Here is a 22,954-nt window from a genome sequence, read left to right on the forward strand (position 1 = left end):
CGCCTCCCTAATTACAATCTAAGAATAAAACATTTTTAAAACCAGTTTTCATTATAATTTACATGCCTCAAAATGCATAACCACCGCCACATGAAAATATATCAAAATATTTCATTAATTAATCAGTTAGTCAGTTGATAGAGCATTAAATTATTTTTCATTTTGTAACTGATTTTGTAATTTATTATGCAAACTATTTACTGGATTCCAGATTCTCAGATTTGGAGATTTCATTTTTATTTTGATGGACTCGATTATTAGTTAAAGCTAAGGTTGTAACGGTACAGCGATTACAAGGTATGCAGTGACAGTAAAATTCACGGTTATCACACCATGTACATTCGCTTATCTATGATACTGTAAAATAAACACAACTGGACGGAGAATCTAAACTTAATTTTAGTTATTTTCAAAACAGGGAAGACTTCTCACACACACTTCCAGTAACAAAACGGTTTCAAGTTTCAGTTATAGTAATAAAGTCTGTTCAACCAAAAATAATCCGTCCAATTTAACTCCTTCAAGGCTCTCTCTGACAGACAACGATATAAATTTTGAAATACCGTGGTGCCTTTTCTGAGACGGTTATCATACTGTGAAAATCTCGTACTGTAGCTCTATAAATAAAAATGAAAGCTTTATTCACAGAATCAACTAAACATTTCCTTTTACTCTTGAGCATAACACTGCCAGTACGAAAATAAAATCTGATTTGACATTGACTTTTCTTTTTCCAACTGACAGAAAATTTACAATCAAATTTGAAACTGAATTTTGTAATTAACTTGAACCATTGAACCATTACGAAACTGAGAGAATTCTGCCATTCAAGAAATGTTCTAGAAAATGTAATTGTTGACGTGGCACATTGTCTCCCAACTTGAAAATGATTATAAAGTCCATTTCTCACTCTTTTCTATCATTATTGCAGTGTCATGTTTAGGGGTACGGTGAAAATTATTTTTACAGTAGGAGCTATTCTTTTCACTTTGACAGTGATTAAAATATGTAAATAACAAACATCATGCACATAAAATAGAACTTGAAACTGCACTCAATAATTACAGATTTTATTTTAATATTCTACTGGCTTTATTTGTTTCTGCCCAGTCAACCTAGTTATGATTATATTGACATAACAAAGTTCCACTTATAAGTGTATTAATTTTAAAATAATTTTTATTTTTTTGAGCCAGTTATAAATACACAGCACTATTGTGGGACTTAAAAAATTAATCACAAAAATAATCAACAAATTAATTGATAGTCAAAATTACAGTCAATGCTTTATTCATAAAAACTATATTATTATTATTAACATTATTATAATTTATTTATAAAAGTATTTTTGTTATACTCTTAAGCATAAGACTGCTGTAATGATAATTAAATCTAGTTTAAAACTGTTTTCTTTTTTTTTCAAATTAAATTTGACAGAATATTTACACTTTAAATTAGTTAAACTGAACCATCAAGTAAATATAAAACTGACATTTAATCTGTGATGCAGAAACTTCATTAGATTTGATTTGTCTTTAAATTTTCACCTGAGACCTGAAAGAATCTGACAGTTTAGAGATTTTAATATGAAATGTGCTAAATTTATGACATCATTCCAACTGAAATGTTGAGGTCACACATTGTTTTCCAGTTTGAAAATAATGACGTCCATTTCTCATTCAGCAGTGTTATGTTTAGGAGCACACTGAAAATCAATTTTCAATTATTATTTATTATTTTTATTGCCATTTATGCAGTAATTCAGAAAATAAAAATTGATTTTGAAATGTTCTGTCACACTCCATGCACACAGAACAGACACTGACATTTTATTTTGATTAAATGATTTTATTTTTATATTGACAGTCACAAGCTTCCATAATTATTTATCTAATTATTTATTTATCTACTTGTTTCATCATTATTATTATTTATTTTATTATTTAGACACACCAAATACTTTACAGTTGCAGATAAAGTTCTGCTCATGAATGAATTAAATTTTTGGAGGAATTTAAAATGTTTTGTCTCTTCTTACAGAGACACTGGGGGATCATACCTCCACTGTGATATGTAGAGGATCCACGATCTGCCAGATCATGAGGGACAGGACGTCGATGCCGAGCAGGACGCCGACGGTGGCGTAGAGTTTCCACGGCTCCAGGTGCTGCGGGGAAACAAAGGGGGAGGGTGATGGTCACTGCGGCAGCATGGCGAGGGATCAGGAGGAGGCACAAATCCTCTCTTTCTGATTTTGTGAGGGAGGGATTTATGAAGCCATAAATAGACCAGCCTAAGCTGGACGAGAAAACAATGATCCATCACTAACTGAAGCCAATTCAATCTGCCCTCAAAGCACCGGGCCGTGACAGGAGGAGAGACAGAGGCACCACACTGATGAGAACACACTGCTTCCTCTCTCAGTCAATAAATAAAGGTGTTCCTTTATGTATTCAGACGACACAGAGATGTGTGGGAACAGGTCCAGCACCATAAAGTGCTTATTGATTCTGCTGCATTATTCCACAAGATGAGAGTTTCTGGTTTTTCAGCTGCGGTGAATATTCTTCACTCTGCAGCTGGTCCTTGTTAGAAAGCAACAGCCAGGGGCCTCGTGGTCGGAGAGCCGTGGAGCCTACTGCTCTGTATGTTCAGGAAATTACTGTCATATTGGACACATGAAGTATTTACATCCAGTGCTAATGTTTGCAGAGATGCAGTTTCTCCTTCATGTGACAGTGAGAACAGGGTAGATCTTGATGATAAAAACTGTGACAAACTCTATGTTTCAGTTTTGTTGATGCAGTTATCTTCAGATGCCTGATGAACAACAGGCTGGTAAACTCCAGTAAATAGTCTGCACCAGGATGTTTGGGTTGGTGTGAGTTGTGAGCTGTAATTCAGCAGTAAATAATCAGCCGTGTGTGTCTGACTGTGGATGGTGGAGCTGCTGAATGGATTTGTGGAGTTTGTTAGTTGCAGCGGTGGCTGTTAGCAGTTAGCAGCTAGCTCTGCTCGCAGCCAGCGGCCGCCGGACTGAAATGACCTTGTGACAGTTTTTCTTTTAGTTGTAGTGACTCCTACATGGAGTTCAAGACACCCAAGGAGGATCCTTTGGAGGTTTGATGGTGGTGGAAGGAGCATGCTAACATGTTTCCTAACTTGGCAGCGATTGAATGTTTTCACCATCCAGTCAAAGAGAGGCTGGGGGGGTTTGATCATGGTGCAGCTTTGACTTAGACATGATGACGGTAACAGGTCGGTTCTGGTGCTGAGCTTTACGGGTATGGGTGTGATTTTAACAGGGGATCTGTGCAGGTCTCTGCTCTGCAGCACAGATACAAACGCTGCCTTTGCCTGAAGGGTTAAAGTGAACTTGACGCAGCCCTGGATAAAATAATCCCGCCTGATAGGCTTCCTCCAACTAAGGACCTTCATAAATATTCAGTGATGGGCTGAATCTCTGTGCTCTCGCCTCACAGCAGGAGCGTCCGCTCTGAGACGTCCTGTCTGACATGTCCTCTTACATACAGGAGACGAGGGGGGGGGGGGACTCGGAGAGGCCTTTTACCACTGGGACCGACTGGAGGAGTTCAGCGGGCAGGCAGCAAGACAAATAGATGCTACACAATGCTCAAGGGCGAGCAGTGGGCCGACTGCAGCAGCAGGGCAGAGAGTAAATGCAAAAAGATAACACATGATTGGGGAATACATCATCTCCAGCGGCGGAGCTCGCCCTTGAAGGGGGTGATGATGAAGTGAAATCTAACCGTGCTCGGCTCAGCAGCGATGCACCCGCTGGACTTAATTGTTCACTGCTGGAACATAAACAGTTTTGAATCTTACCTTCCTCCTGTCCTTCTTCTCATCCTTCTTGGTGAAGACGGTGTGGACCCACCAGATCTTTGTGAACATGCTGCCGTAGGCGAGGCTGAAACCCAGGCCGAGCAGCCACAGGCGGAACTGACGGAGAAGAAAAGAAAAGAAAGGCTTCATAATTAAACTGATTAATATATCAAACAGATTAATCACATCAGCTCCTCAGTCACTCTCCGTCGTTAAGCCTGTTTGAGTTTAATAGCCTCTCAGAAATGACCTTGAAGTGAAAATAACCTTCTCTCCAACTGTCCTCTGTAATAAAGGAGTCACACTGTCTGTCTTTACTGTGGTGGACGAGACTCAGACATCAGACAGAAGAGGAGAGCTCAGAGACTTAAAACTCCAGAACACTGCCAGGCTTTAGCCCAGAGATTTTCTGAGAAGGGATTTGTTTTGATCTCCTCTGGATAGGAACCACACTCTCATGTGTCAGAGGAGCCAACAATCCACACTGATATCATCATCATCATCATCATCATCATTAAAAATAATAATAATTATCTCACTATATAATGATGAAAACTCTGTGTGTGTGTGTGTGTGTGTGTGTGTGTTCCACGTTTTTCTCCTCACTGACTTGGTCAATCCATGTGAAATTTGGCACAGTGGTAGAGGGTCATGGGAGGATGCCAATGAAGCAATATTACATCAATTGGCCAAAGGGGGGCGCTATAGCAACCCATTGAAATGTCAGACTTTGAATGGGCATATCTCATGCCCCATATGTGGTAGAGACATGAAACTTTGCACAGAGATGCCTCTCCTCATGAGGAACACATTTGCCTCAAGAACCCATAACTTCCGCTTATATAGATTTTCCACCATTTTGAATGTTTTGAAAAACACTTCAAATGGGTCTCTTCCTAGGAAGTTTGAGCGATCTGCATGAAACTGGGTGAACATAATCTAGGGACCAATATCTAAAGTTCCCTCTTGGCAAAAGTTGGAAAACTTCCTAAAACTGAGCTTCTATAAGGCAATGAATATTGGGGCGTGGCTCATCACATAAAGGTGTAGAACATCTCAAGGGTTTCACCCATCACCACGCAACTTTGTAGGCATATGACCACACATAATCTGAGGGGACCCCTCCATTATTGAGCCCATCAAACAAAATGGGGGCGCTAGAGAGCTCATTTCTTATCTAGGCCTAACCGCCATATGGATTTTTACTAAACTTGGTAGATATGTAGAACAGGACGCCTCAAGGTGACTGGAGAAATTTAACTCTAATTGGCAACTGGGTGGCGCTATAACAACAGAAAAATGCTTCAAAATGGCTAAAATGCGACCGATCGCTGTGGCTCCCCCTGTGGACCAATGTTGGTGTTGTTTCTAATGTTTGGTATGACTAAGTCATGGTATGGTATGCTGTACATAATCACGGAAACTGTCAGTGTGTCATTCTGTCAGTCAGTCATTCTGTCTGTCCCATGTTTTTCTACTCACTGACGTGGTCAATCTATGTGAAACTGCACATAGGCATTGAGGACTGGCATAGGTAGAAGGTGACACAGCTACCAATGGCTATGGACTAGTGATAATAAATTAATAAAGGGCAGTTTAAGCACTGCTCTTCACATAAAAAGTCATCATAACGTCATAGAGTTGTAAAACCATAAATCATCAACAACATTTTAAAAGAGTTGCAGCAGCGTGAAGCGTAAAAAGAAAGAGTTTCAGATCTGTATGAGGAGAGTCAGAGTGAGTTAAAGTGAACAAACAACCAGGTTTACTTCGATAAAGATGACCTGCTTGGCACCACAGCAGGCCTCTGATTGAGACAGGCCTTTATTTGTTAAAACATGGAGCCACACCAGACTGGTAAAAGGCACTGGGTGTTAAATTGGTGCCAGGCTTTAACTTAAGTTTTACAGTCATTGAGGACGCTCTCGGTCTATACACGCCTGACATATGTGGAGGCACGGGGTTACACATCGTTTAATCATCACATTTAACGTACACTTTATATCATTGACATTTTCAGGACCGCCATCTGCTGTACGTAATACACTGACCTCAGACCCACTTAACAAAATCTGAACTCTCCTACTATGACAGCTTTATTGGTAGGTTAATGAATGTCTTGTAGATGTGGGTGTGGTTTAGGCAGGTGTTAGGAGGCGGGGTCAGCACTTATGTCACACCTGGGGGTTGGTGGCATTGACTCATTAGGTGCTGGGGAGGTTTTTGTGCTGAACAGGAATGCCATGAGGAAGATGATGGAGGCAGAACATTCTGAGGACAAAAACAGACCGAGGAAGCATCTGACACTCCACCATGAGTCATCCATGTTGACAGACCTTCACTCTGAACAACCATGAAGAGGGCGGACTGGGCCGAGGGAGGTGTCCAGTGGAGAGCAAGAGCCTGGTGGAGAGTCAGCCACACACAGATAGGAAGGACCACACTCACCCAGGGAAGTCCAGGTACATGTGCCACGTCTAATGCATCATGTAGCGAGGCACTAAGTTACGAGCTTGTCAGCCTCAGCTGATGCAGCCTGGTTTAGCCCCGCAGCGTAACAATCCCTTTAAGGTTTGTGGTCCCCTCGAATATTAATGTCTATACAATAAACACAAGTAACAAGCCAATAATGAATATCTGAGACTCTGAGCACACTGACGCTCTGCAGAGAATGATTTCAAACCCTCTCATCACACTTGACGTCTCGTAGTTTCACTTACACGAGAAACTTTTTAGCTCTGGTAAAAAAACGAGCTGTGTGGAAACCAGAATCAGCAGGTGTTGTTTGTTGTCGTGGTCACTGGGGGGCGTCCAGCAGGGATCCAGTCTCATCGGCTTTAGAGGAACAGTTTTAGAAAATACACCTATTAGCTTCCTCAGAAGAATCTCTGATCACTCTGGTTCATCTGCTCCAAAATCTGCTCGGACTGGGGCGAAGACTCAGAGGAGGTGGGCCGGCGAGGTAAAGCTGGAGCTGCAGGTCTGCAGACCGCACTGATTACAGAGTCTCTGAGGCTGCAGACACAGACCTGGATGAACTCTGACACTGTGACATCTTGTGCTTCAACTAAAACCTTCTGCACCAACAACAACAATAAATCCTGCTTCACAAAAAAACTCAGTGACCTACAGAGGTGCGGACAGACTGCTGTCCAACCAGGCCAGAGACACGCTGACAGGAGAGATCAGAGGAGCAAACAGGAGCTACGCTGAAAGCTTAAGAACAGGAGTGTGTCAGTGTGGAGGAGCCTGCGGGACACATCACTAATTAAATGAAACGATCCCCTCAGACCCGTCGACTGGCCGACGACCTGAGTGTTTTTCACTGCTGGTTTGATCGGCCCACCTTTACACTCCTCACCTGCTCCGACATCAAACAACCACCTCCTCCTCTCGCTCCTCCCCGCTGACCCCCGGCCTGCTCTCAGTGAGGAGGATGTGTGTCGGCTCTTTCACAGACACATGAGGAAGGCACCAGGCTCAGATGGCGTGTCACCCTCCTGTCTGGAAGTCTGTGCTGATCAGCCAGCCCCTGTCTTCACACAGATCAACAGATCACTGGAGCTGTTTGACGTCCACTCCTGCTTCACCCGTCAGTCCCTCAGAAACCCTCCATCACAGGATTAAAAGACCACAGGCCGATCGCTCTGACGTCTGTGGTCATTAAATCCTTTGAATTAAGTTGGAGACTGGTGTTGGTCCAGCTGAAGGACATCACAGGACCCCTGCGGGGCCCCCTGCAGTTTCTGTACCTTGCAAACAAATCAGTGGATGATGCACCAGAGTCAGGTACCCGATGGTTACCCACAAAAAGCTGTGGAACTGGTAAAAATATGTTCATACACACACATTCACAGGCACAAATGTGATCCATGTGTCAGTGGATCACAAACTTCCTGACAGACAGGAAGCAGCAGGTGAGGCTGGGAGGATCACCTCCACCACAGTCTGCACCAGAACCCCCCGACGGCTGAGTACTCTGCCCACGGCTACTCTCCCTCCACACCACCGTCTGCACCTCCGCAGATCAGACTGATGAACTCCCTCCTCTAGTATCTGGACACCTTTGAGCACAATTTGAAAAACATTTAAATAAAAAAACAACTATCAATAAACATAAAATGACTGATGTGATGATTTGGACAGACGGACAGTATCAACTGTTTACTGTCGGGGATGATAATCCTTGTGTGCAGAGCTGCTTCCAACAGTAAAAGCTCTGCAGTATGTTTGAAATCAAACCACTGTGTTTGGAGCGACTTTCAAAGCGTACCTGGCAGACGACGGGGAACTGCCTCCTGTGGACATGTAGGCCGTCGATGCCCAGAGGGAAGACAGCAGCCAGCGCCATCATGCAGCCCACTGCAGTCATGTTGTTCAGGTAAGGCTGAGAGTTCTGGATGTACCTGGAGCAGAAGCAGAGACGCATTTATGTTTCTGTAAACATGCACGTCGTCATAAACAAATACACAAACAATAGACTCATACCAGAGTGAGAGGAATAATAACAGAGGGAGGATTCAGGATCTATAGATGGTACCAACTGTTCCTGAGTGTAAGCTGCGTCATCATCTTAAACTACAGCTGACATTTTGAGTGCTTTCATTGCTTTAACCAACACTTGGCTGTTTCCAGTGACACAGATCTTATTCTTCAACCGTTCCCAGGCCGAACACTTCAACTATCATTTCAACTCTGTGGACCAGTTTTCCATGGACCCTCAAATCTCCGTCCTCAAACACTCTTTTCCTGAGCCTGCCGAGGCTCCACTGGCACAGCTGGGGTGAAGGTTGACCTCAACTTCTTTTAGGTACTGTTAGTACTCACATACCAACTGACACTGACACTGCACATAACTGAACCACGCCCAGCACTTCCTCTTTAACCAGACATTTCAACTGCTGACATCAACTATGCTTCAAAAACACTTCCAGCAGTCACACATCGACGACTCTTATACAGGGTCCAAAATTAACATCCACCAAATGCCAAATGAGGTAGATTTTCCCTTTGCTGAGTCAATCTCTGAGGGCTCACTGCCACACTGGAGGGTAAATGTTTGTACCAAAATATTCACGTCACAAAACTGTGCTTAGTCTCTGCCATGTTTTGGTATTTTTCAGGGACGCACTCTCCTGCTGTCTACAGAGGTGTTTCCATGCTTGTCAAAATGGTGCCACAAGCTGATCGTCTCCAGCGCCTCTGGTTCAGTTGTACAGAACATCAGCTGATCCACTAAAATATCACTTGCCGCAGGTCCGATCCTCTCCTCTATTAGGCTAATGTCTAGCTGAGGGTAATAAGTTGCCCCATTACATGAAAGTATACAATAATTACACAGAGGCTTTGCAGTCTAAATTTTGGTCCTGAAATAGAGTCACTGACTGAAACCTCACGTGCTTAAACTGTTGAGTCCAGGTCAGACCAAAGATTTGTGATGAGACGAAACAGGTTTAGAACGTTGCAGAGAAAAGTGTCAGCGGTGTGAACTGGCCGGTCTGAGCTCGACTCAAGCCGGCTGATGGTGTCACCATGACCGTGGTCACTTCCTGTCAGCGTTACAGATCAGAAGCACAGAGAGTCGTTGACTAGAGATGATACGCCGTCTCATGGCGGTCACTTCCTGTCAGCGTTACAGATCAGAAGCACAGAGAGTCGTTGACTAGAGATGATACGCCGTCTCACGGCGGTCACTTCCTGTCAACCTTACAGATCAGAAGCACAGAGAGTCGTTGACTAGAGATGATGCGCCGTCTCATGGTGGTCACTTCCTGTCAGCGTTATAGATCAGAAGCACAGAGAGTCGTTGACTAGAGATGATGCGCCGTCTCATGGTGGTCACTTCCTGTCAACGTTATAGATCAGAAGCACAGAGAGTCGTTGACTAGAGATGATACGCCGTCTCACGGCGGTCACTTCCTGTCAATGTTATAGATCAGAAGCACAGAGAGTTGTTGACTAGAGATGATACGCCGTCTCATGGTGGTCACTTCCTGTCAACGTTACAGATCAGAAGCACAGAGAGTCGTTGACTAGAGATGATACGCCGTCTCACGGCGGTCACTTCCTGTCAACGTTACAGATCAGAAGCACAGAGAGTCGTTGACTAGAGATGATACGCCGTCTCACGGCGGTCACTTCCTGTTAACGTTACAGATCAGAAACACAGAGAGTCGTTGACTAGAGATGATACGCCGTCTCATGGTGGTCACTTCCTGTCGGCGTTACAGATCAGAAGCACAGAGAGTCGTTGACTAGAGATGATACGCCGTCTCACGGCGGTCACTTCCTGTCAACGTTACAGATCAGAAACACAGAGAGTCGTTGACTAGAGATGATACGCCGTCTCATGGCGGTCACTTCCTGTCAACGTTACAGATCAGAAACACAGAGAGTCGTTGACTAGAGATGATACGCCGTCTCATGGTGGTCACTTCCTGTCGGCGTTACAGATCAGAAGCACAGAGAGTCGTTGACTAGAGATGATACGCCGTCTCATGGTGGTCACTTCCTGTCAACGTTACAGATCAGAAGCACAGAGAGTCGTTGACTAGAGATGATACGCCGTCTCATGGCGGTCACTTCCTGTCAGCCAGCAGCTTTTTACAACATTGCAGAACGGAGCGTTGACAGTAGTTGTTTGTGTCAACTCGTCTCATCATGGGTCCTTGGTCTGAGCTGGGTTTTACACTTCAGCTGCTTTTACCAGCTACATGTCAACTGACACTTCATTTGATTATATTCTTCAGCTCCTCACTTTCATCTCCACATTTTGGAGGATTTACCTCGTCTTTATATGCAAGAGAAGAAATTTAGACCTCATCAACACACACACACACACACACACACACCAAAATAGAAAAACAAAAAGCTCTGGGTCAGACTGAAAAAACAGATTGCACAGGCGTGCTATGATACACTCACATACGCACACAGACACATACACACACTATCAGACACAGACGGATATTTGTGTCTGTCAAAGGCTCTGTCTCCGAGGGCCGGGGTGCGCACACACACACACACACACACACACACACACACACACACACACACACCAATCTCCTCGCTGTCATCCTCCTGCTGTCACCCAGTCCAGATATTAGCTGTTTGTCAGGAATATAAAGTCTGGATTCAACTGTCTGCTGCCTCACACACGCCGCCCTAACAGTCACTGTCAACAGTCAGACTGAGCTCTGTAAATATTACACAGATTACATCGCCTCAGAAATGCATCATATCAAAGGTGTGCTGTTGTCCCGGCTCAGTGTGGGTCCTAAAGAAAGAAGGTGGGTTACAAAAAGGAAAAACTAAGGCTCACAGACTGAAGCCTCCAGTTTAAACTGGTTTGGCTCTGGACTGCTTCGTGTCTTTTACCTGACTCCACCTGTGTTATGTCCATTTTAACTGTCACGTAAGCAACGAAAAATTAGATTTTTTTTTAAAGATATTACCTACTAATTTGACCAACTTGATTCAATCCTTTGATCATTTTTTTTTTTTTTTTAATTTTTGTTACGTGACACTTTTGTGAATGGTCCCTGTGGTCCCTCTCACACACCAGATATTACCAAATACTGTGTGAGTATTGTGTCCGTCTGTAAATGTCCTGTCATGTCTGAATGAAGCTGAGAGCAGCAGTAACACCTGTCTACACCTGTCTGGGCGTCATTCTAACAAGTAGGTAAAGACAGCGACGCAGAACGATCTATGTCTGAGACGGACTTCAGTCCAGTATTCAAACTTTAAATGGACTTACATGATCTTAAATGATGTCTATGATTGGGGAGCTTTGATTTCCAGCTATAATTCAACATGTGTCCAATGCTGGAAGGTTGAGGTCAAGCAGACGTTGGGTTTTTATGGATAATCAATTCTGAATCTCAACCACATTGCAACATCTATCTAATGTAGCCAATGTTGAGTATTGATACCAGCCCCATTTTCATTTCCAACAAAAATTCAACACCTGTTCAATGCTGGGATTTGACAAAGATCTGATTTTGAATTCCAACCAGAATGTAACATCAACCCAACCTTGAGCTGGGATGTTGAGCCAACGCTGGGTTTTGGCTTGAACCCGGTTTTCATTACCAACAAAAAGTCAACAAATGTCCAGTGTTGGAAGATTGAAGTCAACCCAAGGCTGGGGTCTGACATCAAATTGAGATTAATGGGCCGTCGGTGGCTTAGTGGTAGAGCAGGGGCCCCATGTACAAGGCTGTTGCTGCAGCGGCCCGGGTTTGAATCCAGCCCGTGGCCCTTTGCTGCATGTCACTCCCTCTCTCTCTCCCCCCTTCTCAACATCTGTCCAACATTGGAAGGAAAACGTCAGCCCTAATTTAATAGATATCCCGTTTTGAATTTCAACCACTATGCAACGTCTATCCAATGTTGGAATTGATCGCGCCAACATTGTGTTTTAATGTCAACCTGATTTTCATTTTCTATCAAAACTCAACATGTGTCCAACGCTGGAAGGATGACGTCAGTCCAGCTTTGGGTTATGATGGATATCAGATTCTGAATTTCAGCCACGATGCAACATCTCTCCAATGTTGGAACTTGATGTTGTGTCAACCTTGAGTTTTGATGCCAAGTTGATACTCACTTCCAACCTAAATTCACCATCTGTCAACGCTGGAAGGCTGACATCAACCCAAAGTTTTGTTCTGACGGACATCCAATTTTGAATTCCAGCCACAATGCAACATCTGTCCAACACTGAGTTTGATGTCGAGCCAACGTTGGGTTGGATTTTCATTCCCAACCAAAATTCAACATCTGTCGGACATTGACAGATTGAAGTCAAGCCAACGTTGGGGGTTGACATCAAATTGATATAAATATACAATCAAAATTCAACATCTGTCCAGTGCTGGAGAGATGACATCAACCCAGGGTGTTAACAGATAACCAGTTTGAATTCCAACCAGAATTCAACAACTATTCAACATTGGAATTGATGTCTGTTGAGCCAACCTTGAGTTTTGATGTCAACCTCATTTTCATTTCCTCTCAAAATTCACGACCTGTCCTCTGCTGGAAGTTGATGTTGAGCCAACATTTTGATGCCAAACTGATTTTTATTTACAACCAAAACTGGACATCTGTCCATCATCAGAGTCCAGCGTCTTTCTGACATCACACTGAGGGTTTACCTGACATTGCTGTTGTAGATGTTGAAGGTGAGGCAGACGATCCCCAGCAGGATTCCCAACCCAGCAAAGACGGACACAGACACAAAGATCTTCTGGGACAGGTAGCGAAACTCCTCGATGACCACCGTCTGGTCTGCAGGCGGTCCTGATCCTAGAAAACACAGAGGAGCAGATGAGAAGGATGAAGGGACTCTAAGGAAAAGAGACGAGTGACAGAGGTGAAGAAAAGCGTGTGAATAAGAAGAGCAGAAAAGTGAAATGCATCGCCAGTGTTTGCTCAGACGACTGGTGTAACTACCAGCACAGTGTCCAGCCACGCCTCAGCCTCCCGTGTCCCGTCAAGGTTTGTAGTAAATCACACCCAGTCACTAAGTGTGTGGCGCCACCGCCAAGGTTCATTTAATGTTCAGATCACAGCTGGCACTAACGGGTCGGGCGCACAGCCACAGTTCAGGACTGAGAAAAACACTTTCACTCCTCGGTTCATTTCATTCATTGACCTCCACCTTGCATTATTCATGAGCCATTTCCTGATTTTACAAGAAACATTTGTATAATGAAGTGCAAGGTCTGTTGAACGAGGCGCAGGGCTCGGTGAAATGAGGCTGTACAAACCTGAGAGACGCACGGGCATAGTTATGCGTAATATAAAATCATCAGCTGTGGAATAAATCTATAGATTGTTTCACCTGAAATGAAGACGGCCGGCACAGCTCCCGAAATCAAGGCGGTCATTCAGTTTGTGATAACAGCATCAAATCTGGTCCATATATGGCTTTATATGTGTAGCAGCATTTAGATATCAGGGCTCTGCAGATGACACTCTGATTCTGACTCTAATGACCATGGCGGCAAAATCCAGTACCAAGTCCCAAACCGATTTATGATTTACATTTAAATCATATTATATTTCATTTATGGTCGCTATCCCAAAAATGTAATTGTCACACACACTGTCACCCAGGCTGAGAGAATCTTACGAGACGCAAGCGCCGCTCTCTCAGGTGAAAGTCGGTGTGTCAAGCTCATATGTATTAAGTATGAATCCTGGGTAATAGTCCTCTAACCACGAGCACACATTCTCACACTGGGAAAAGCATAAACGTAACCGGCCAATCAGGACGTGCCTACCTGAATACATGCAGACCTCACATATAGGGAGGTGGATTCCTGTGTCTGACATCCTACACCCTCTTCAGAAAGCGGCACAGGAGCGACAGGGCCCTCAGGTAGAGGACTCAGCCTTTGCTAATAGAACTAGGGTTATATCATAAACTCTGTTCTATCTGACACAGCCCGATGAATGAACATCCTGTCGCAACAAAACATGATCCCGGCCATACTGAACCTAAGCAGCCAAAGGTTAGCACCTGTAGAGAGAATTTATTCAAATATTATTAGCTTAAACTCACTGACATCATAAGTAACTGCATGAAAGGCACTTCTAATGTAAGTGAAGACTGAAGGTTACGATACTGTAACCCTAGTTCTATTAGCACAGGCGGAGTTCCTTGGGTAATGTTCCTACAGTCATTAGCACACATTCTCACACTGAGAATTACACAGATGTAGCCGGCTGCCCACATACATGCAGGCTGTATGTAGTATATAGGTTGTAAAGAAGCCGATCGCTGGCGTCAGACATCCTACACCATATTTAGCAAACAGCGTAGAAGTGACAGGGCCACAGTCCAAGGATAGCAGAGGAATGACCTGCCTATCTCTAACCTGAACTCCAGCCAGTCACACTCCTCGTGCCTAAACTGTACTAATCCAACCAATGAAGGTGATCTTGGGAGAGTACGGCAGGTCATTCCTTCACTATCCTGGGATTTGCAAACAGGGCCCCGAGGTAGAGGGCTAATAGAACTAGGGTTACAATATCGTAACCTTTACACTCTCTCACACAGGCTCCGCCCTCTACTGGACTCTTTGTGTACAGTGGGTGGAGCCTGATGAGCGAATGTCCTGCCATGACACAAAGCTTAGTCACTGTACGTGCACGTAGAAATGTAACGCCTGAGTGGTTTTGCAGAAATATACAACACCAAGGTTTTCTCCTGGCGACTGGGCCGTACAGAGACGGACTACAGGCGAGATCAATGTTGCATCATCACTGACACAGCTCACCCACACAGATCTTTCACTGGTTGCAGGATCAGGTAAACACTGGCGAGAATCAGACTTCACTCTGTCTCTGAGGATTCATGGTTTCATTTACAGTTACACCTTTTGATACTGGACAGTAACCGGATCCACCCAAGACCATCCAATCATTCATCACCATGTGGTAAAGGATACACCGGATACTGTGCGTGTTGCAGTGAGTAAAACATGCCATGTGAGAGTAACCACACACTGGAGGTGTCGGTCAGGACCGACTTCATTTCTAATGAAAAACACAACCTGGTGTGACACTGAGTGTAATAACAACAAGCCGCCCCTCAGCGCTCAGCCATCAATTAATCAATTAGTCTGCGTGTCAGCTTTACAAATACAACCTGCCCAAAGCAATTACAGCACATAACAGGCAGCATATGCAGGAGTAAATTACAGAGTGTAAATGAATGCTGAATATAAACAGAGCAGGGAATCCTACACGGCTGTGATTAAAGGAACCACATCAGGATCAGGATCAGGATCAGGATCAGGATCAGACTGGTGCTGCTGATATCTGACCAGCAGTGTCTGATCACCGGGGCTGGACTGGGACAAAGAGTCGGCCCTGGCATTTTAACCAGTCTGGTCAACCACAGTCAATCACACACACACAGCTCCAGATGTGTCAGTGACCACATGCATTAAGGTAAACAGAACTATGAGATCAAACTCAGACCTGGCAGACGCTCGGTGCACCTGTGCTCCGATCAGGGCCAGAAAACTTCCGCAGTCCCCAGTGTGTCGTTACTCATTCTAAACATCACATTTGCTTTAATTATTTTAAAAGCCGCAGAGAGGGCTATTGATTTACTGATAAACTGAAGAGGCCTGTTTACATCCACAACAAATGAGCCTCTGCACCAACATCAGCTCTGCTGGTCTGAGGAGAACCTGTGGTTTTATAGAGAGCACGAGGCAGCAGACACACTCAAGTCTTTTTACCTGATACTGTAAATAATAATCCTAAACATTAACACACGTTACAGTGACGTTGATCTGACAGACAACGTTTCGGACATAGAGTGATTTCCAAGTATAAAATCAACTTCACAGTTACATTTTTTTTCTCATGTCCTTCCGTCAGTCTGAGCTGTGTAAATGAAAACAATAATAATGAAATAATATTCTCTTTGAGCTACAGAGGAACACGCCGTCACGCTCAGTTCATTCAGTGTTCTGTCGTCTCCTCTGTGCTCGTCTTGTCCGTGTCACTGTCATCGTCATGGAGAAACTCATTTGCTTCTTCGTCCAAATCGAATTTAAAATGTTGATCAAAACAGGAAGTGTCGCAGTCCGAGTCCATCGACATGGCACGGCTCCACGGCTGCACAACCGTAAACTTTTCTGTCTGCGCCGGCATTCTCGTGCAGTTTACAAGCTGCTACATTTCTGTAAATATTTTTCTTGCAGTTTCCAGCAGATCTTCTTCTTCGATTCTTTTTTTACGCGGCAGACTGTTCTATTGACAAGATGTGTCACAGCGCCCCCTGTCTGATAACAGTGAAGACAGGGATCGATGGAAACCAGTGGCGGCTGCTGGTCTTTCAAACAGGGGAAGCTCACTTTAAGTTTACATCATAACATGTGTCATGTTGTAGCGAGGCAGTAACTTATAAAAGGAACATTTAATTGAAGCTGTTTTTCAACCACACTCATGCCGTAGAGCCACAACAACACACACCTCAGAGATTTTCAGATGGGTTTAACAGTGAAAATGAGCTGTATGGCTTAGGGAAATCAGGAACTCTGGACGGCACTCTGTCAGAAGACTCAACTCGCCGATGCCGGTGTGTATTTCCAAAGCGCTGTCAATCACAAAGGGGTTCAGCCTTTTAGACACTTCCTCCAATCATCACGCAGACACTGAGCGTCCTCTCCCGCCTACTGCTCCATCAGGTCCCAGGGAAGCTGAGCCTCCCTGGAAGTGACGATCTTGTCACATTTATCCAATGAGCGTCTCGCTTTGCTGCATGAACAAAACCTGCTCAGCGCTGTCTCATAGGAATGCTTAGAGGCTCCGCGTCCACCGTGCTGACACGAGAGTGTATGACAGGAAACACACAAATCTACACTATAAAAAATAAATGAAGACTTTTAGTCATTCAGTCCTCACTCATTTATGAAGCAACCTCTAAAATAACCTTTTTTTCCAGTGTGGCCGACAGCCTGCTGAAACAGAAAATCTACCCACATTTGGCGCTTGGCGGGTGTTAATTCTGCGACCCTGTGAGCAGCGCTGCAACACCAGCAGGCTGAGGCGCACAGAACACAGTAGTACTGTGAAAACATCCTCTGTGTGGCTCTGGAGACGTTTTCCAAAGTCTGAAAAAATAACCCTGATAATGTTTCAAAGGCTAAATCCTAACAGAAGGTCTGCGTTACAAACTGGGGACGTGGAGTTTAAAGACGTGGGCGTCAAAGACACTAACGACTTCTGCTTTCAATGAATCTCACAAATACTCTGCGGCTCTCTGAAACTACAGCAGGAGCATAATGAGGCTTTGTTTCCATTAAATTTACATTCTATGGGCAGTGCACCGCAGAACATGTGTGAGTGTGTGTGTGTGTGCATGTCAGTGTTGCCTCCTTAGCTGCGCTTTCAGAGCATCTGAAGCTCGAGCAGCGACTGAGCGGCCCGAGGCTATGCGGTGTAAGATCCGTGAGCCTCGGCATGTTTGAATGAGATGTTAATAGCAGCCATGTTGCCATGGAGTCTTAAGGTCAGAATAGTAACAGGAGCTTCTTCTGCCTCACAAATGTGTTGCTATGAAGGCTACCGGTGTGTGTGTGTGTGTGTGTGTGTGTGTGTGTGTGTGTGTGTGTGTGTGTGTGTGTGTGTCTGTGTGTGTGTGTGTGTGTGTGTCACACATCAGAGGCTGATGCAGAGGATTACTTTGAGAACCTCACTTCAGAAGCTCAGTGTCTGTTACTCAGACAGCAGCTATTTTTGATTCATGTCATAATAATAATAAAACACAGTGAAGAAAAAGATCTTTTTTAACATAAGGTGTGATGATGATCTTTTATTATCATCAAGCTGAGCACGTCTGGAGACGCTGACTGTTGTGTAGTATAAATGCCTATATTTGTATTGAGAGTCATGCAGAGTGCACTCAGCTTCCGGCGGTCTTAAACCATCAGTGTTTATATCAAATAACAGAGTTTAACTTGCATTTAATCCACCGCAGGGCTCTGACCTTGGAGACAGGACAACAATAATTAAAGAAATCATTTTGAAATCTGGAGGTTGCTCTTTGACTCGTAAACAGTGACTACAGGTTTGTTAAACTGCAAACTACACACACAGCTGATAACTACTAACTGTAAAAAATAAATGAAGACATGCAACCATAAATGAATGCATTAAATACATTCACTCATTTTCCATAACAGCTTCTCACTGCTGTTGCATACAGGTCAGTTTGATACGTAGTGTTTCTGTTCCCACAGTGAAAGTTGTGGATGGTCCCAACAGAAGCGTTCCTTAGCGTCCCCATGTTTGGTCCCCCCTCTGTTGGGGTACCTAGCACACAGATCTGGTACTAGAAGGTGGAGCTAGAAACCCTGCAGTCTGATTGGTCAGTAGAGGACGCTCACTCTGGTTTTATGTAACCTCTGTTCATACATCAGTAAACTACAACTATAAAATGAAAGAGAAAAAATAACTTCATTCACTGGGCCGACTGCCGGCAACTTTTAAGGTGGAACGTTAACTTGTAATGTTACTCAATGCATGAGTTGATGACGTGAATCCATCAGCACACCTTAAATTTCACTGTGACAACTTTGACCATCACTTTAGTTTTTATATGACACACACTTTTAGTAATGACTTTAAAAATATAGATTCATTTGGAGCGGATTATGTGAAGGTCATATATTCTAATCCTCACTTCCTGTGGGCTACAGCAACACTAAACCCCTGAGCTTGCCTGAGAAGGACTAAATGCACAAAGCTGCTATTTTGAAATATCCCATGGAGAGAGACTCTCACTGCAGCCTGTTGTATTTTGTTGTGAAATGTCGGCGTGCAGCCTCGTTCTGTGGACGATAAACCAGGTGCAGACTTCCATCTGTGTCACCGCTGATGAGGAAATACAGCGAGTGCTGGACGGAGCAGTGAGTGACAACAACCCCGCCCACATTTAAGAGGACTGTCTGAACACACCGAGGGTCTAGGTACCATGTCTGAAGGCTTACTGCTGGTTCCAAAGGTGCTGGACTGAAAGGGTTTGGTGGAGACGGGGCTTCAGTTTCGCAGCACAACACGACGAGATGATCGACATTATTCACTTCACCCACCAGCGGTTAAAATGTTTTGGCTGATCGGTGTAGATTTTTACATGATGATGATTTGCTTCTGCATTTTCCATGAAATGTTTCTCAGCCTGTTTCAGCAGTAGCAGCACTGTGTCAATAAAGCAAAGAGTCTGCAGGAATCATAACTCATAAAGATGATGCACAGTGTATGTGAGAGGGTGTTAGTGTTTGCTGGAGACAGATACAGAGTCTACCTGTGCATGTGTGTGGGTTACAGTGTGTGTGTGTGTGTGTGTGTGTGAGAGTATGTAAGCGAGAGTCCTTTGGGAAAATGTGTTCTCAAGCATTAATACCTCCCCCTGCCCTTGATGGTGGAATCGGGACAGTATGTTACCATGGCGACTGGCCCCATAATGGTTACCAAGGCAATATGAGAGAGGCAGCGATGCAGCAGCGGTTGTCAAGGAGACCGAAAGAATGAGGGAAGAGAGGAGAGGAGATTGTGGACAAACACTGGGAAATAAAAGTGGGAGAGATGAGACGCGTTCGAGACACAGAGAGAGACGAGGAGATAAAGGAGGGATTAAGGGAAGGAGGCAGAGACAAGGTAAGAAGGGAGGAAGAGAACAAACCCAGAGCTGTGGCACGTCAGCACGTAGCAACCACTCGACAACACGTCCTGGCCACCTTGAGGAGGCCTGATTCTGTCATGTCACCGTCCTGCCTATTTTTGGCGCCCATTGCCAGGACGGACGCTGCTGACCGCTCGTACTGGCGGCGAGGAAGGAAGACATCTTGACAAGTGCTTTGGGGTGACTGGCTGTCACACGCATGAAACTGGCTCCTTGTACTGTGTTACTCAGCCTGTCCACTGCCTCAGAGCATCTGCTGACCTCTAAACACAGTCCAGATGGTCTAGACAGTCTCACTGAGGACGGCATGTCCACAGGGTCAAACACCAAAAACACAGGCGGTGGACACTTCCTCCGGCCCTCCCTCGGGTCTTGTCATATCAGAGTAAGAGGCCACTTGGATGACCTTGCTGTCTGTTGGCTTGGTTACAAAAACTAGTTTCTGGCGCACAGCCAGCGATGAATCTGTGCTCCCAGGTTTTCAGTGACAGGAGACGAGCGTGACGTCCAGGGGAAGTTACAGCGTGGCTGCTGTCTTCACAGCTGAGATGTCAACACACACTCGAGGAACAGCAGCTTCATTTTCAGAGGACTGGTGCGGAAATGTCTTGCTGTGAAAACGCAACACCTTTACCTGTCATAAAGGGACAGTCCGCCCCATAATCAAAGATAGACTTGGTGTGAGTGTCGCAGATATCGACCGTAGAGATGTCTCTTCTTCTTGTGATGCTCAAAGCCCCAAAAACACATTTAATAACCTCTAGTGCAGTGTCTCTTTCCAAAAATCATCACTCAAGATAATCCTCAGACCTCTCTGGGAGCAGTTTCATGTATTTTTTCCTACAGAACTACACGTGTCCACTGTATCACCGTGCAGACGACTCATGGCCCAGAGGCTCGTGCTCGTGACAGCGCAGAGATGTAAATATTAAGGGTGTCCACCTGAGCTGTGCTGAGCTGAGCTGGGCTGAGCTGAGCTGTGCTGAGCTGAGCTGTGCTGAGCTGAGCTGTAGCTCGGTCAGTGGTGCAGCAGTAGATGCATGCTTCCTCCTGCATGGAAAACAGAAAGGCTCGGCGGGGACGGACGTACCGTTGTACAATCAGAATCCCAACAACATAGTGCCTGCGGCCAAGATTATCACCAGCACAGAGGCATAATAACTGTGCCTATAAATAACACGAGCAAATAACGGCCTTGTTCTCTCTTCTACCATTTAAGCATTTACACAACATATAAACAGTGTTTGTCGTAAAGGGACAAATGATGCTTCCACCCTCTCTGCCCGCCAGCACTTCACCTTCTTTACTTGTACAACAGTCGCCCCGCCTCCTCCATCTTGAAACAATCGATGTCATTTTGACAGGAAATCCAATCAGCTGTGTCTGAGACGGCACTCGTGACAGTTGAGCAAACAGGGAAACACAATAAACAACTGAAGGTCGAGCTGCATCCGCCGCCCTCCTCCCTGCTGCTGACCACTGCGTCACTCGCTTTTGTTTTCCCCTCTGCCAGACTTTCAAAGCTCTCCACAGTTTTCGGAGCATTAACCAATTTTAGATCTGCATCTCGTCAGTGCTCAAGGAGGCAGAAGTGACACGGACACGCACGGAGCTCCCCTGTGTACTGATTAGGAAAGACAATTTCATTCCTCAAAGTCAAGGTCACGAGGCCCAATCCCATTACGCCGACGCCCAGATTGCTTTCTCCTGTTTTGTTTAGACTGTCAACTAGCATCTTCTATTTATTGCATTGCTGTCGTTGCTTTGAAGTGGTTCTCATGTTTAATTAGTAAATGGAATGAAATTGTCGCTCGGCAGCGCGTCGGCCCATCAGCAGCCCTTATCTGAGGCTCCATCCGCTGCTGAATCACTCTGGTGTCTGGTGAGCTGTGAAGAAGTTAGCAGGAGTGCTGCTAAATAAAACCTGACTGATTGATCGATGAACGTTTGCAGCCAACCTTGTATGCAAAGAGTGGGGGGGAGGGAGGGGAGGGAGGGGAGAGTGCAATAAAGGAGGAAGGAAAGAGGAATTAGATGGAGAGAGGGGAAGGCCGCAGGGTCAGAGAAAACAGGAGATTAGACGGTAGAAGGAGTGCAACAGACAGTGATGAAGAGGAAAATAAAGGAGCAGAGGAAGATGAATGTCTCTCACCGATCCACTTGTCATTCCCATACCAGGACAGATTGCCTTTAGTGCTGTCGTAGTATCCAATCTTCTTATAGCTGCCTCCTGTGTGAGAGACAGAGAGAGGGTCACAGTGAGCTTAACGTCCCTAACTCTAATGAATGTTGCACCAGTTATGGCCGCGTACCAAACCTTAGCACCAGCTGTAGGTGAAGTTTTCATTTGCCAGTTTGAGGCTGTATTTTATTTGCACAGACTTCTTGCACAGCTAAACCTGCGTCCCTGTTGGATCATAAAGCCCACTCAAAACACTGATGATGGCGACAGAACAGCAGCGTCCAGATGTCCTCGCTAAGCGTGCAGCCTCTGTTTACTTTTAACATAAATGTCATTGTTTGACATTTTTTCTTCAGGGAAATCACAACAGCCCGATGCCCTGCGTCCTTGTTCTGCCACTCTGAGACCCAATACACTTTATGAGATATTTCATTAATGAAATACAGGCCGGAGGGAGCCCCGCAAGCCTCCTCTAATAAAATAAAACCACCCATGTGAGAAACTGGCCTGTCATCAGCTGTAGCACATTGCTGTGGTTTGCTGTAATAACACTTTAATATCCAGAGGGAGGCACAGCCCAGGGGCATCGAACCACCAACCACTGGACACCACTCCTAACTGTCAAGTCATCGTTAGGCAGAATTCCTACAGACAATTAAGAGCACTCTACTAAGAAGCCCTTATGCTCTACGGCCAGGGCAGATTTTAAACTT

General features: G+C 44.8%; 1 protein-coding gene across 1 annotated transcript in view; it reads right to left on the reverse strand.

Annotated features, from left to right (window-relative positions):
• Nucleotides 1–22,954, reverse strand: part of gabbr1b (gamma-aminobutyric acid (GABA) B receptor, 1b) — a 154,847-nt gene that overhangs the window by 19,447 nt on the left and 112,446 nt on the right. Inside the window, exons 15-19 of the mRNA XM_049602196.1 lie at nucleotides 22,212–22,289; nucleotides 13,008–13,158; nucleotides 8,120–8,252; nucleotides 3,847–3,963; nucleotides 2,060–2,167 (exon numbers count right to left, since the gene is read on the reverse strand). Coding sequence (XP_049458153.1) covers nucleotides 2,060–2,167; nucleotides 3,847–3,963; nucleotides 8,120–8,252; nucleotides 13,008–13,158; nucleotides 22,212–22,289 — 587 coding nt within the window. The remainder of the gene's footprint in view (nucleotides 1–2,059; nucleotides 2,168–3,846; nucleotides 3,964–8,119; nucleotides 8,253–13,007; nucleotides 13,159–22,211; nucleotides 22,290–22,954) is intronic.

Source organism: Epinephelus fuscoguttatus, linkage group LG17 (genome assembly GCF_011397635.1).
Source record: "Epinephelus fuscoguttatus linkage group LG17, E.fuscoguttatus.final_Chr_v1".
Classification (NCBI taxonomy): domain Eukaryota; kingdom Metazoa; phylum Chordata; class Actinopteri; order Perciformes; family Serranidae; genus Epinephelus; species Epinephelus fuscoguttatus.